Consider the following 12188-nt stretch of genomic DNA (forward strand, 5'->3'; position numbering starts at 1 on the left):
AAAAGCACTGAAGGAACCAAAGAGCAGAAGGGAAAGAGGGAAGAGATTAAAACTGGAAAACAAGAAGAAACACTTTGTGAAATAAAAATAACAGAACATTTTAGGTAAGACTGGGTGTATCCTATTCCCACTTCTATCCTATTCCCAATTCTAAAGACTCACATTGACTCACATCTTGGAACTTACCCTAAAAATAGCACACCTTAAGTACCTACAGACTTATTCCCCAAGTTTGCAGTGAATATTAAATATCTACCCAAACCCTAAACTAAAAGAATGCAAGTCTGTCCTGCACAATTTGTTGCTTTACTGAAAACATATTAGCCCCTCTTTACATCCTATAGAAGTATATTTCCAGTATGTAAAGGAACTTCACCAACCTCTGGGACTTGGACTATGTAAGGTGTATTGATGAACTCTGGGCTCTCATCATTGGCATCCATTACAAGGATCCTGACTTTTTCAGAAACCTGGAGTAGAATATGAAGAGCATATTATGACTCCCATTATTTATGGATCCCATTATTTCCTTTTTACAGAGATTTCCAGGGCAGTTGTGTCTGTAGGAGGCTGGAACATCCCAAACATTTCTTGTAATAACCTCAATTAATTTCTTTGAGATGAGGAAGAGCTCTAGATTTTTCCAGTCTTGTAGATAAGAAGAGGGTCCCACTTTTGTGGAATGTCTGGTGATGAAGCCCACATCCTCCTACTGGCAGACTGCCATCCCGGCCCTGACAGCATCAGTCCATAAATTGAAAATACCAAGAAAATCTGTGGAAACAGAACTGGGGGCTCAGATAAGTCCTTAATGACTAGACATGAACAAAGCTTTATCTAACAGCAGACAAGAAACACCCCATCACCTTAGCCCAAGCAAATCTTCTTAACATCATGCTAGAGAAACACTGTGGGGGTGGGGACAGGCGGCTCTTGGACACCCAACACTAGTTCCTTTAATGTCACACGTTTCTCCAAAAAGCCTCCAGATCTTAGGCACAAATCTGACTGTGCTGGCAGTGAAACTTCATGGGAAGCTGCTGTAATTCTGCAGGCTGCTAAGTCAGTATTTCAGCTCACACTTCATTGTAATTATCCTCAAATAGCTGAGCAAGGAGATGAAGTGAGACTTGAGTAACTGTGAGTTCAGTGGCTCTTGGAACAGGAGGTAAGGCTCTAATGAGATTATGTTTTCTGATCAAATGAGATGGCCCCTTTAAGGTAATTTAATAGGAGTAGGTATGTGAAGACAGTTTAACAAGCTACAGCATAATTAAATACTTACTGTACTCAGGCCATCTGAAATACTGACAATAACTTCAATTTCATCTTCCTTCTGTAAATGAAGAAAATTCTTTTGTAAGAGAGATGGTGTTTGTCCTGATTGGAAAAGGGACTGCAGATTTAAACCTGTCTAGGCAGGCAGATGAAAGCAATAACTAATATCACAGAGCAACCCCAGCAGAGGCCAGGAAGACTCCTCAGAAGCTCCAGCTCCTTGAACCTTCTGTGGCTACTGTCAGGAGATGCTTGCTCTGGTAATCCCTGCTGCTTCCTAAAGTGCTCATAAAAATTAGTCACCTTTTTTAAGAAATGTTCCCTAAAATGGCACCTTTGGTTAAAATTGTTCTGTATTACTGTACAGATTTTTAAAGGGTTTACCAAATACTGTGTAAGCTTCTCAGTGAGGAGATATGAAGGGTTCAATGCCTTATTCCCAGAATAAGGCTGGCTTTAGGCACCTATAACCAGCATAGTTACATTGGCCAAAGGGCTATGATGTACTAGAGGAGGGTCCTGAAACACTGCTTACATGAATCTCTACTTCTTCCTAACGACAGGAGAGTCCCCTGTGTGAGGATTTGATGACTGTAGCTGACCCTAAGCTCCTGATGGAGAGGTGTGGGTGGGGGAAGATAAGAAATAAAGAATATACTTCTCTTTTGAAAAAGCTGGACAGACAGCTGCTGAAAATTTTGATAGCAATGTCAGTGGCACAAGTCAACTGGAATGCAACATGATGGGTGAAATATAATGCCTTAGAATTGCAAAGTATTACATGCTTCAGGGGCTAATAAACTGGCCTTGTCCCTCAAAGCCTCAGATCAAATTAAACTGAAAGAAATCCCACAAACACCTGGAGTAGTGCCATTTGATTGTACCTCTCTGTCAAGCTCTTCAATCAAAGTAACATTTCCAAGATTCTTGTCAACAGAAAAGTAACGCCTTGATCCAGCTTCATAGGTCAGGCCATATGTCACAGGATCTCCTTCTGGGTCAGTTCCATTCAGAGTGTACACGTGGGTGCCTGAAAAATTGATATTCAACAGCATTCCCCTGTGGTTATTTCAATCAGGGAGTGTTTCACTGGTCTGTTCCTTAGGAACCTGGCTACCCCGCAGCAGGAAAAGGTTTTGTCAACCAAGCCTACTTACTGGGAAATACAGAAAAGCAGATAGTTCAATAGTCCTGATGGCAACTTTTTAGCCCGCTGGTTAAACTGAGTTCATCAGTGCTGGTTTCTGTCACTTTAGGCCCCTTCCTGGTCAATACAGTTCATACCCAAGGGTTTACATAGGTAACAAGCTCTTTGCCAGCTCTCAGCCTAGGTGAGCCAGAAGCGGTGCTGTTGTACAAGGGGGTGACAATCTCAGCAGCACCACAAGGCCCTCAAAGACCTCTTTTTTGTAGGAATAACAGAACTGCAAACTAGCATGCAGAGAATCTGGCAATCTCCCTTCAGGGAGAGCTCCCTCAGGATTCGATCTGAGCTCTGGAACTTGGGAGGTGCAAGGACATTTCATACTTTCCCACTTTCATAATTAATCAATGCAAAAGTCTTTTCCCTGTTTCACTCCCACTCATTAGCTCTCTCTCATTAAATTCTTTACTTGACACACCCACTCATGCTCATACCAATTATTAAATTTTTCAAACTCATCTATGTATTTCCTTCAGAACCTGGAGAAAGATTCTTATTTCTATTTTTATACATTGAGAAGTTGGTGCCAGTTTTTCCACCAAACTGACTCGTGTATTATAAATGATAATTCCTGGGGGAGTTATAACACCCATATTTTCAAAGCATGGCAAGAGTGTTTATTAGTATTATTTTTTAAGCTTACATATCTGTCACTCTATTATGCTTTAACACCTTTATCTAAATAACTTCAAGCAGTTTACAAACACCAGTTAACCAAGCCTGAAATATAAAGCACTGTTGTTTCTTCCTTCCTATCCGCTGTGCCTTGGGTAAGTTACCTGAGACATTCAGGTTGGAGAGGTTAAGCACAGAAACTGCTTTACATCTAACAAAGCCCTCTGCACTGGAAATACTGCAGCAAGTGACTCACTGGTTACTGGTGAGTTTTGCTCATGCATGCAACCCAAATACAGGGTGGAAGGAACCCTGCTAAGGAAGCCAGCATAAAGTTAAGGAAGAACACTAAGGCTCAGTTTTGAACTACTGTGGCCCTGAGTTTGACAGATGTTTAATTCAGTACTCAAAAATGATAATTTTTTCTCCTCTCCTCTTTTCATAGATCACCCACCAGATCTGTAACTTCATGTTTAATTCTAGAGCATTGCCCACACCACTGACAGGTCACCTTCTCAAAGGTTTCCTCCGTTTTGCAAGGCAACCTTTTGGACCTTATTTGCTTCTTTCTTGGCATTCAAACTGTGAAGCTGCTCAGGGGCCTTAGTGGCCATGGGACATCCAGCCGTCAGTGGTGATATTGGCAAAGCATGGCTGTCTTCTTGTCATAGCAAGAGATTATACTAAACCATGTGGAATCTGTGCTCACTTAGGAGTAAACTCTCATGTGCTAATTATCAGAGCAACATTTGGGCACCTTTGTACAGAAAAATGTTACAGTGCAAAAACCAATGCACCCACAAGAGCACTAACAAGAGATCCTGTTATGAGTTGGCTCAGCCAGCCAACAAATAACCAAGACTTGCAAAACAGTTCACAAAACTACAGAACATTTTTCCACATTTTTCTTGTACTTTTCCTACAAAACAGAATGGAAAATAACACAACTGTAACTGTGATCACTGAAAATTATTAGGGAAAGACAATGAGTGGTATGATGAGACAGTTCTGACTGTGACAACTCTCTAAACACAAGGAAATGAAAGGAGAAGAACTAACTGGGACTGATATAAAATAGCATCCTGAAAGGATACCTGCTTCCTGATACAACTATCTATATAAGAGAGAAAAATTAGAAAACTGGAGGGTTCTGCAGCACCAGCACTGACTATTTATTCTTGTTTCTTAAAAGCTTTGTCATAATATCACAGCTGGGTCCAACTGAAGATTTAAGGTCAATTGCCATCATCTCACTGATATCCTTATAAATATAGTGCTTTTCTGCAGCCTTTTTTTTGGTCATTAGTTGTCTCTACTTCTCAGTTGTTTTTTGCCCTTCTTACTACCTTTTCCTGTCCCTTGCACTTGACACAGTGCTGGCTGTCCTGCCTGTTTCTAGCTTGTGTGGATGTCTGCAGCAGCTGCTGAGCAGTGCTCTCTGTGCTGTGGAGAAGCAGGATGGACACCACATCTGGGGTCTCTTGGAGCTGAGAGCAACCACCAGGCACAAGGTCTCTGCTGTGGCTGCCCTGAAATACCAATGCCAGCAGCACAGATATGCAAACCCCTCCTCAGAGGGCACAGGGCTGGAGAACAACAGACTGAAAGTTTATGTGAACTCATTTGAACCTGGGCTGGTTCTTTAAATCTCACAGTTTACTACATTTCTTAGAATTTTCTTATAAGGAAGACAGGAACTTTCTTGCTGCTAAATGAGTAGAAACACTGATATTGGTACTGACTGAGATTACTGAGCTTTCTGAGCAGGTAATGATGGACTTCATTGATCTTTACACTGGAGTCTTTGCTTTTTAGCTAAAGCTGATACTTCATTTTTCATAATACAAAATACTTTCATGCCTTTTAAATTAGATTGTGGATCAAAATTTATTTTCTAACTCATTATAATTCCTTATTTTTTCCAATTTGTAATTTCACTGCACAGTACCCTCCATATCATTAACACCCCCAGGAACACTTCTCACCACAGTGTTAATGCCAATTAAAAATCTAGTCTCAGTGTGCTGCCTCTACTTGCTGAAAAGGAAATAAATGAAAAAGATAAAATCTTACCAGAGGATACCAAGTAAATACCCTCTCCCTGACATAAAAATATGGGAATAGAAGAGTCTTTACTGAGGATATGGCAAATGCCACAGTTAGAAGAGCTGGATACTCTGAGTACCCAGGGGATGATGCAGCAGGCTGGGACAGGGGAGTCCTGGGGCACTATTGCTGCTTCCTGCTGTGGTTTCCTCCCACGAGCCATGCCAGGCTTTTTCACTCTGCTTTTCCTACTCCAGTTTAAAAGTCATTTGCTCTCTGCTCTGCCACTTGGGCTGAATGGCTGTCTCATGTCATCATTGCTCCATTTTAATTCATTTTTGACTCAAATTTAATCACAGTTTCTGCCCTGGGCTCTGGGACTGGTTTTGTGTTCTCACTGAAGACATGCTCTCCCTCTCTGCTGTGCAACACCCAGCAATCAGATCCCTTCCCTGTCAGTTAAACAAGCCAAGCCCATTTTGGATTCATGCACTGTCCTTTGCCAGCACAGCTGACAACTGTTAAGAAGATGCTGAGAGGGATATGCGCGGCCATGCTCCCAGGATAGGACACCTCTGTTGCTAATGTCACAGCAAACACCACCTAGCCCAGGGTCACATGTCTGCTCTCCACCTGTCTCAGCTGAGGGCCCACTTCCCCAGCAGAAGAGATGGACAGTTAAAGCTACAGAGGGCTGTTTTCACACCAAGCTCACCCCAGGCACAGGCTCCTGGAGGCCATGGACACGCACCATGTCTACCCCAAAGCCCCTTTCCCATTCACTGCCTGCTACCGCTCCTTCCCGACCATGCCCAGGGGACTCCTGCTCCCTCCCTGCAGCCTGGTGCAGCAGCCAGCTGCCAAAGCAGAGACATGGCAGCATCAGCAGCAGCCAAAACACACCTTGCAGCTGCCAGTGCCTGTCCTGGAGAGATGGGATATGGCAGCAAGGGCTGAGCACAGGGCCCAGACCATCACCCCATGGACAGCAGCAATATGTCCCTACAGGACCCATGGCAACCAACTCCAAGAAGAAACCATCTGAGTGCAATTTTCTGATGTATCTGCAGTTTCTGTCAGAAGACTCTAAACAAAATTGAAGGCTGTAACAGCTGTGAGTCCTCAGAGCATCTCTGTGCAGCGCTCAGCTCTGCAGGGGGCTTTGCTCCGGGCACGCTGGCACTGCTGCAGGGGGGCAGAAGGCAGGCTGTGCTTACACTGCTGTTCTGGCAGCTCCCAGCTTGCCTAGAGGTGGAGCAGGGTAACAGAAACAAGGAAAGAATGATAGGTACCACAGGGGACAAGAAGGCTCTCCTCAGTCAGCTGTGAGTGATGGGAAGAAAGGAAGAAAGCAGCGTGTAGGAACAGAGTGAGCTTGAAGGATGGAGGGATCTGAAGGGATCAGTCACCCAGGGGTGAGTGGGTGGCAGCTGTAGCTTTGATCAAAGAACTGCCACTGCAAACTGGCTTTTAATGGGAGGAGTGCCTTCTTGGGGGCAAGGGAAAAAACAGAAAGGGAAATGCAAGGAGATCATGAAGAGATCTACAGAGCACTGATGATGTTTGGGCTCTGCGAGATAATGAACTTAGGCCTTCTGAGTATGCTTCAATCCCCTGCTCTGCAGCTGTTCCCAGCCCCACTCTGTCCCCACCATGAGGCTTACAGGGATTAGGAGGTAAGATGAAACAAACAACCTGAAATAGCATCCCACTCCTGCCTTAAGACCTTGATTAGGAGCACATGCACATTCTGTATGTACACATGCAAAGAGCTAATTACCCACCTGCCCCACCAAACCACAAACACCAACTGCTATTTGAGTTCATAACTCCTCCCATTCTTAAATCTGGCACTGAAAGGGGCTGCTGCTGTTCTGGCTCTATTACCATGAGGGGTCTCAAGCCCTGCAGCAATAAATAGGATCTGGGAATCTGCAGGTACTTTCAAGCATTCATGCAGAAATAGTACTTGATGGTTTTATGATAACTTGGTACACAAGTTACAACTATCTGTAAATAAGCAAAACTGGACAAAGGAAAATAAGGTCAAGTTAAGGATGATACAAGAATGGTAATGAATTTGATGTGTTCACACAGCTGCAGAGCTGCAATGTCTCTTTCTACAGCCACACATGGACTCCATCTTGGCCTTTCAGTGTTCCCAAATGTTCCATGTCCCTTGCCTACAGATGCCTGGGAATAAAACTAACACATACTACTTTGCCAACCACTTGCAATCTCAGCAGGGTCAAAGACTGTAAAATTTCTGGAGGTTTAGTAAAGCTGGTGTCTGTGGCACTGCACAGATCAGACACCAGCTTCTGCCAAGAAAAGCATCCCGTTCATGACTCCAAGCTGTATGTAAGGACGGGGAACATCTAATAGCAACCTATCCATTTTTGCAGCACATAAACCTGAGTGAAGCCATCCAGAATCAAACATATGGAAGTTATAGTTCCTCTGTTTTGTCACTGATCATCCTGCTCAACCTGAGAGATGACTGTGGGAGTGTGGATGCTTGGGACTGCACATGGATGTGGGAGACCAGATGTCTTCTCCTGTTTCTGGAGGAAATCAGAGCAGGTGATGAAGAACAATATTCTCCTCTGCAGTGCCACAGCAAAGGGCCAGTCTGGTAGCTGTTTAGCTCTGGCACAAAGTTCTGGCTGTGGTCTGATCCTCTGTGAACACTGGTCCTCTTGCCCTGTACAAAGCTGAAAGCACACCCAGCACTGGAGTGTCAGTGCTTTCTCTGCCAAAGGCTCCCTGAGGAGTGGCTATGCTGACATGGGCAGCAGCAGTTTGCATTAAGCAAATCCCAAGCAACCATGTTCCAATGGAACTTCTGAAAGTGCTTTCAGAAGAGAGGACCTTGCAGTACTTAGAGCTGTTTGTCAAGGTGTTCTGGGAGTTAGCCCAAAGAAGCACTGGAAGCTGTGTGACAAAGCAATCACATTTGGTCTTCCAAAAAGTAAGGTCTTATCTCTTTTTCCCAAGGGTTCCTACAGGTCTTTTGGAGCTTTCAGAGAGAAGCTGTTCCTCTCTTGTCTTTTAAAGCACATTTACACATCAAATTAGAAGTACAAGGCAGCCAATTTAAACACATGTAAGCACATTCTGGATGAAGCTAGTAGGCAGGAAGCACAGCAGCTCTCAAGAAAGAGCAGCCTGAGCTTTATCACTGCTGCAAGCAAAGCACAAACTCTCCAGAGACCTCCATGTTCCTAGTGTGGTTGCTAATGTTAAAAAAGCACATACAGAAGCCCATCACATATATATCTCATTATTCTTACTCAGGCTAATTAGGAGAGCACAAACACAGGCTCTGATCTCTCACACTGCTGTTTTGCTGTTTGTTGAGGCACACTGTCCTTTTTTGGCTGCTGGAGCACCAGATCAGATGCAGTGGAAATTACTGCTGTACTTCACTGCTACAGGGAGTGCTGTCATCTGAGAGAGAGACCATGTGGTGCTGCAGTCCTGACAGGAGGGACATTTTTGCTCATTGTGTGGCTCTGTGCCATCTTTATCTCCTCATCCCCACGCAGGTGCCTGGAGGCTCCCAGTGGTGGCAGGCAGAGGCTGGCACCACACCAGGGAGTGGGGCTTGGATGGAAGTGAGTTGTACTGCCTGAGGTTTCAGTTGCAGAGCTGGCAAGCACCACCCCAAACAAACTGAGCTGGGGTCCCATTTTGTGGCTGTCTGGGATTACAGCCTTATCTATGCTTGGACAAGTGATTCCAATCCAACTCCAGCTATCAGCAGAACTGTAGGGATTGCCAAGGCTGAACTAAGTGTGGTTTCCATGAGAATCCAGGCAGAAGTACAGCAAAAATTGCAGCTCCTTGGTCTGTCTCTGGCTTTTGCAAGTGCCACTACATTACTACAGTACTGTTGGCCTTCAAGCTGAGGTTTCCATTTCAGCTTGATCAAGCTCATAGCAAATTCCTGCTGCATCATAAGCAAGCTCCTTTTAAGTTCAATGTCAAGATGTGTCACTTGTACGCTATGTGCTGTCTTCTCCCCCTCCTCCTTCTCAAGCTGAGCAGGTAAAGGAGACTTTGCTGCTTCCAAATATCCCCTCCCCACCCTCTAGCAGGCCCAGTGTGGGTCTTGGATGACATTAACACCGCTGGGTCAGAAATGGAGACTTTGAGCAAACCCAGGCAGCTGCTTCCCAGCACAGAGTGACCTTGGTCCGCTTTAAGAAGGCGTGGGTGGCAATGTCAGGCTGGCAGAGCAGGCTGTGCCCTCTGATCCCTCCCTCATCCTGGCCTTCCCCAGCTGCCTGAGCCCTGGGAGGGGGTGTTTGGCTGCACCCCCTGAGCAGCCATATCTCTCCTCTCTGCATGAGGCACGGGTAAAGGAGTGCTTTGGTACCCAGTTTGCATTAACTAAATATTATTCTGATTCAGCCTGTGAAAGCTCCAGGTAAACAGAAGAAAATCCTAAATAAAATCTCAGTGCAAAGTTTGAAGTAAAGGTGATGTTCATCACTTAATATATATTTTTATGTAATTGCTTAGGTCTTAGGAGATTATTTTTCCCCCAGAGAAAATATTGATTGTAAGTCACCTTTTGTTCTTATTTAACTTTTCTTAGTGCAACTACAGTTAAAAGAAGTATAAATAGACCGGCCTCAGAGTGCTGAAATCTGTTAACTGCATCAATTTTTGAGTTTTCAATAAAACAAAACCTTTTTAAAAAACATCAGTTGTTTAGACAAAACAATTTTCACTGCAAGTGGAAACATTTTCTACCATTTGTACATAAATATTAAAAATGCATTTAGGAAAAATCATGTCCCTTAGTTTTTCAATGTACAGCTTGCTTTTATCAAGGCTGATAAAATTGCTAGAAATTAGGCTTTCTTCTCATAAGCATTTATAGAATTGGTAAGAAGCCTCCCACCATGAATTTATTTCTGACCCCAAAGGTCTGTGCTCTGAAGCTGTGAATAGATTGGCAGACAAAAAAAGAGGGAGCTAGAATTCATGTTTTAAATTGCAGCTACAATTCAAATATGTCACTTTAAATTGAGGTCAATTAAAAGCTTGAGAGAAAAACCTGTAAGATTACAGCAAATAACAACAGCCTATAAGAAAATATATATGTTAATCATAAGAGCAAGCAATTCCAGTTTCACAGTTTAAACATACAAATTTTAATACTGACCAACAGGCGTGTCCTCTGAAAGGCTGAGAAGTGCCATGTTCCCGTTTGTGCTTCTGGCTCCATTATCAAAGAAATAGGGGGCATAATTTGCCTGAACTGCAATTAAAACAAAACAGAAGCCAAACAAAAGCATTTTGTAGGTGACAGTTATTTGGCTGTCTCAGTTACCTGACTCTCAGTAAACAGGAGCTGTTCAGGGAATACTAGGAGTGCATAACACACCCCCCGTTGCTGCAATGGACTTTCAGAACTGTATCTGTAGAGATATTTTTAATAAAATTACTTCTATGTGCCACTGTGCCAGTATTTACACAGCAGGAAATAGAGTGAGTATATAAAAAACCTCCCAACCAACAGAAAGAAAAGAAATAGCAGGATCTCCCTTAAAAAACTCAACCAGTTCCAGACAGCTTCAATGAAAAATGAACTTTTCCAGCTTGTAATGATGGAACACCTCTCCTCTACTCCACACATACAAGCCTGAAACTTTCCCAGTGCCTCGGTACTTCACCCAGTATTCTTAGCACATCCTGCCTTAAAATTATGCTTACTACATGAGCAATTAGCCATAATTAAATACTTACTTGCTGCCAGACAACAGCAAAGTTTAAAAAAAAACAAAACAAAAAACAACAAATTAGTTGTCATTCTACTGACTGACTGTTAAGAGATTAAAAATAGCCCATTTGAAACAAAACTGCAAGTATATAAACACAGAGGGTAACATTTGCACAAGGACCAGTTGCCATGGAAAATATTTCAGAACAACATTACCACATCAGTAAGGATAACTACCGGATTTAAGGTTCTGCTTGTATTCTCCTATATTTTTACTTAACAAAGTGATTATTGTACTCACCCAGGCAAACATGCACCAAACTGAGAAATAAGGAGGGGGTGAAATGCCTTACATGCTTCATCCCACTGAAGAAAGAGCCAACTTCTTCTGTGTTATAAGGGCTTGGTTTTTGTTGGTTGTATTTATTTTTAATTTTTTTATCTCTCTGAAACATCCAAGAAAGTGCCCTTCAGACTAATGTAGCAGAGAAATGTGGAAGAGGCAGTAACAGATGCTAAGATGTTAAGCGGATGACACGTCTTAATTTCTGAGGAATTTAAAGACGCTCCTTCCTACCACCTAATTAGACCAATTACTTTGCAGGGAGCTGTGGGACTCATCTCTGAGACAAGATTTGGAGGAATCAGTGTAACTCTCATGTTTTGCTTTCGGTACTGTATTTGTGCTGTTCAAACGTACAAGTCAGGGAGAAGGTAAAGTAGAAATTTGTTTTCTTTCTGCGCTCTATCTTTAATTCTCTAAGGCAGTTATCTGTTTTTAAGAGCTAATAGAAGTTTATTTTCATTTTAGCTCTGGTAATCTTGAGAAACTACAAAAGAAGAAAATCTAGTATTAGCAAAAACAATGGAAATGATGGTTACAATTTAAAAGAAAGCACTTATGATAGCAAAAAAAATACACAACGTTGCATATTAAAAATGCAGAATGTTCTTTTTATGAGTTGGCCTGATCATTTAATTCTTAAACAGCATGAATTGCTGAAAGCATCTTTTACTTTTTAGTAGAAAATTTTCAACATACTAAGAAGTGTGTTTAACCATCAACACATTGAAAAAGTTAACAGAATAGCTTTTTTAAATTGCTTGGTTTGATACATATAAGGTGTTTTCACTAACTAAAAATATATATATTCCAATACAGTATGTGCTTAAGAATCAGCCACACTGAGGATACTTACAGATAAACCTGCTGGAAAGGAGCTCCATCAGTGACAGTATGTGACTCAGTGACCCTTGTGGTCCTTCCAGCTCAGATGATTCTGTGACTGTGACCTGGGCTGCCAAGCACAG

General features: G+C 42.7%; 1 protein-coding gene across 1 annotated transcript in view; it reads right to left on the bottom strand.

Annotated features, from left to right (window-relative positions):
• The window catches only part of CDHR1 (cadherin related family member 1), a 42709-nt gene extending 31470 nt beyond the window's left edge, over positions 1–11239 (bottom strand). The window contains exons 1-5 of the mRNA XM_030951530.1: positions 11179–11239; positions 10320–10415; positions 2163–2308; positions 1286–1336; positions 381–470 (exon numbers count right to left, since the gene is read on the bottom strand). Coding sequence (XP_030807390.1) covers positions 381–470; positions 1286–1336; positions 2163–2308; positions 10320–10415; positions 11179–11239 — 444 coding nt within the window. The remainder of the gene's footprint in view (positions 1–380; positions 471–1285; positions 1337–2162; positions 2309–10319; positions 10416–11178) is intronic.
• Between the last annotated feature and the right edge of the window lie 949 nt (positions 11240–12188).

The sequence above is a fragment of the Camarhynchus parvulus genome, chromosome 6 (assembly GCF_901933205.1).
Source record: "Camarhynchus parvulus chromosome 6, STF_HiC, whole genome shotgun sequence".
Taxonomy (NCBI): Eukaryota; Metazoa; Chordata; class Aves; order Passeriformes; family Thraupidae; genus Camarhynchus; species Camarhynchus parvulus.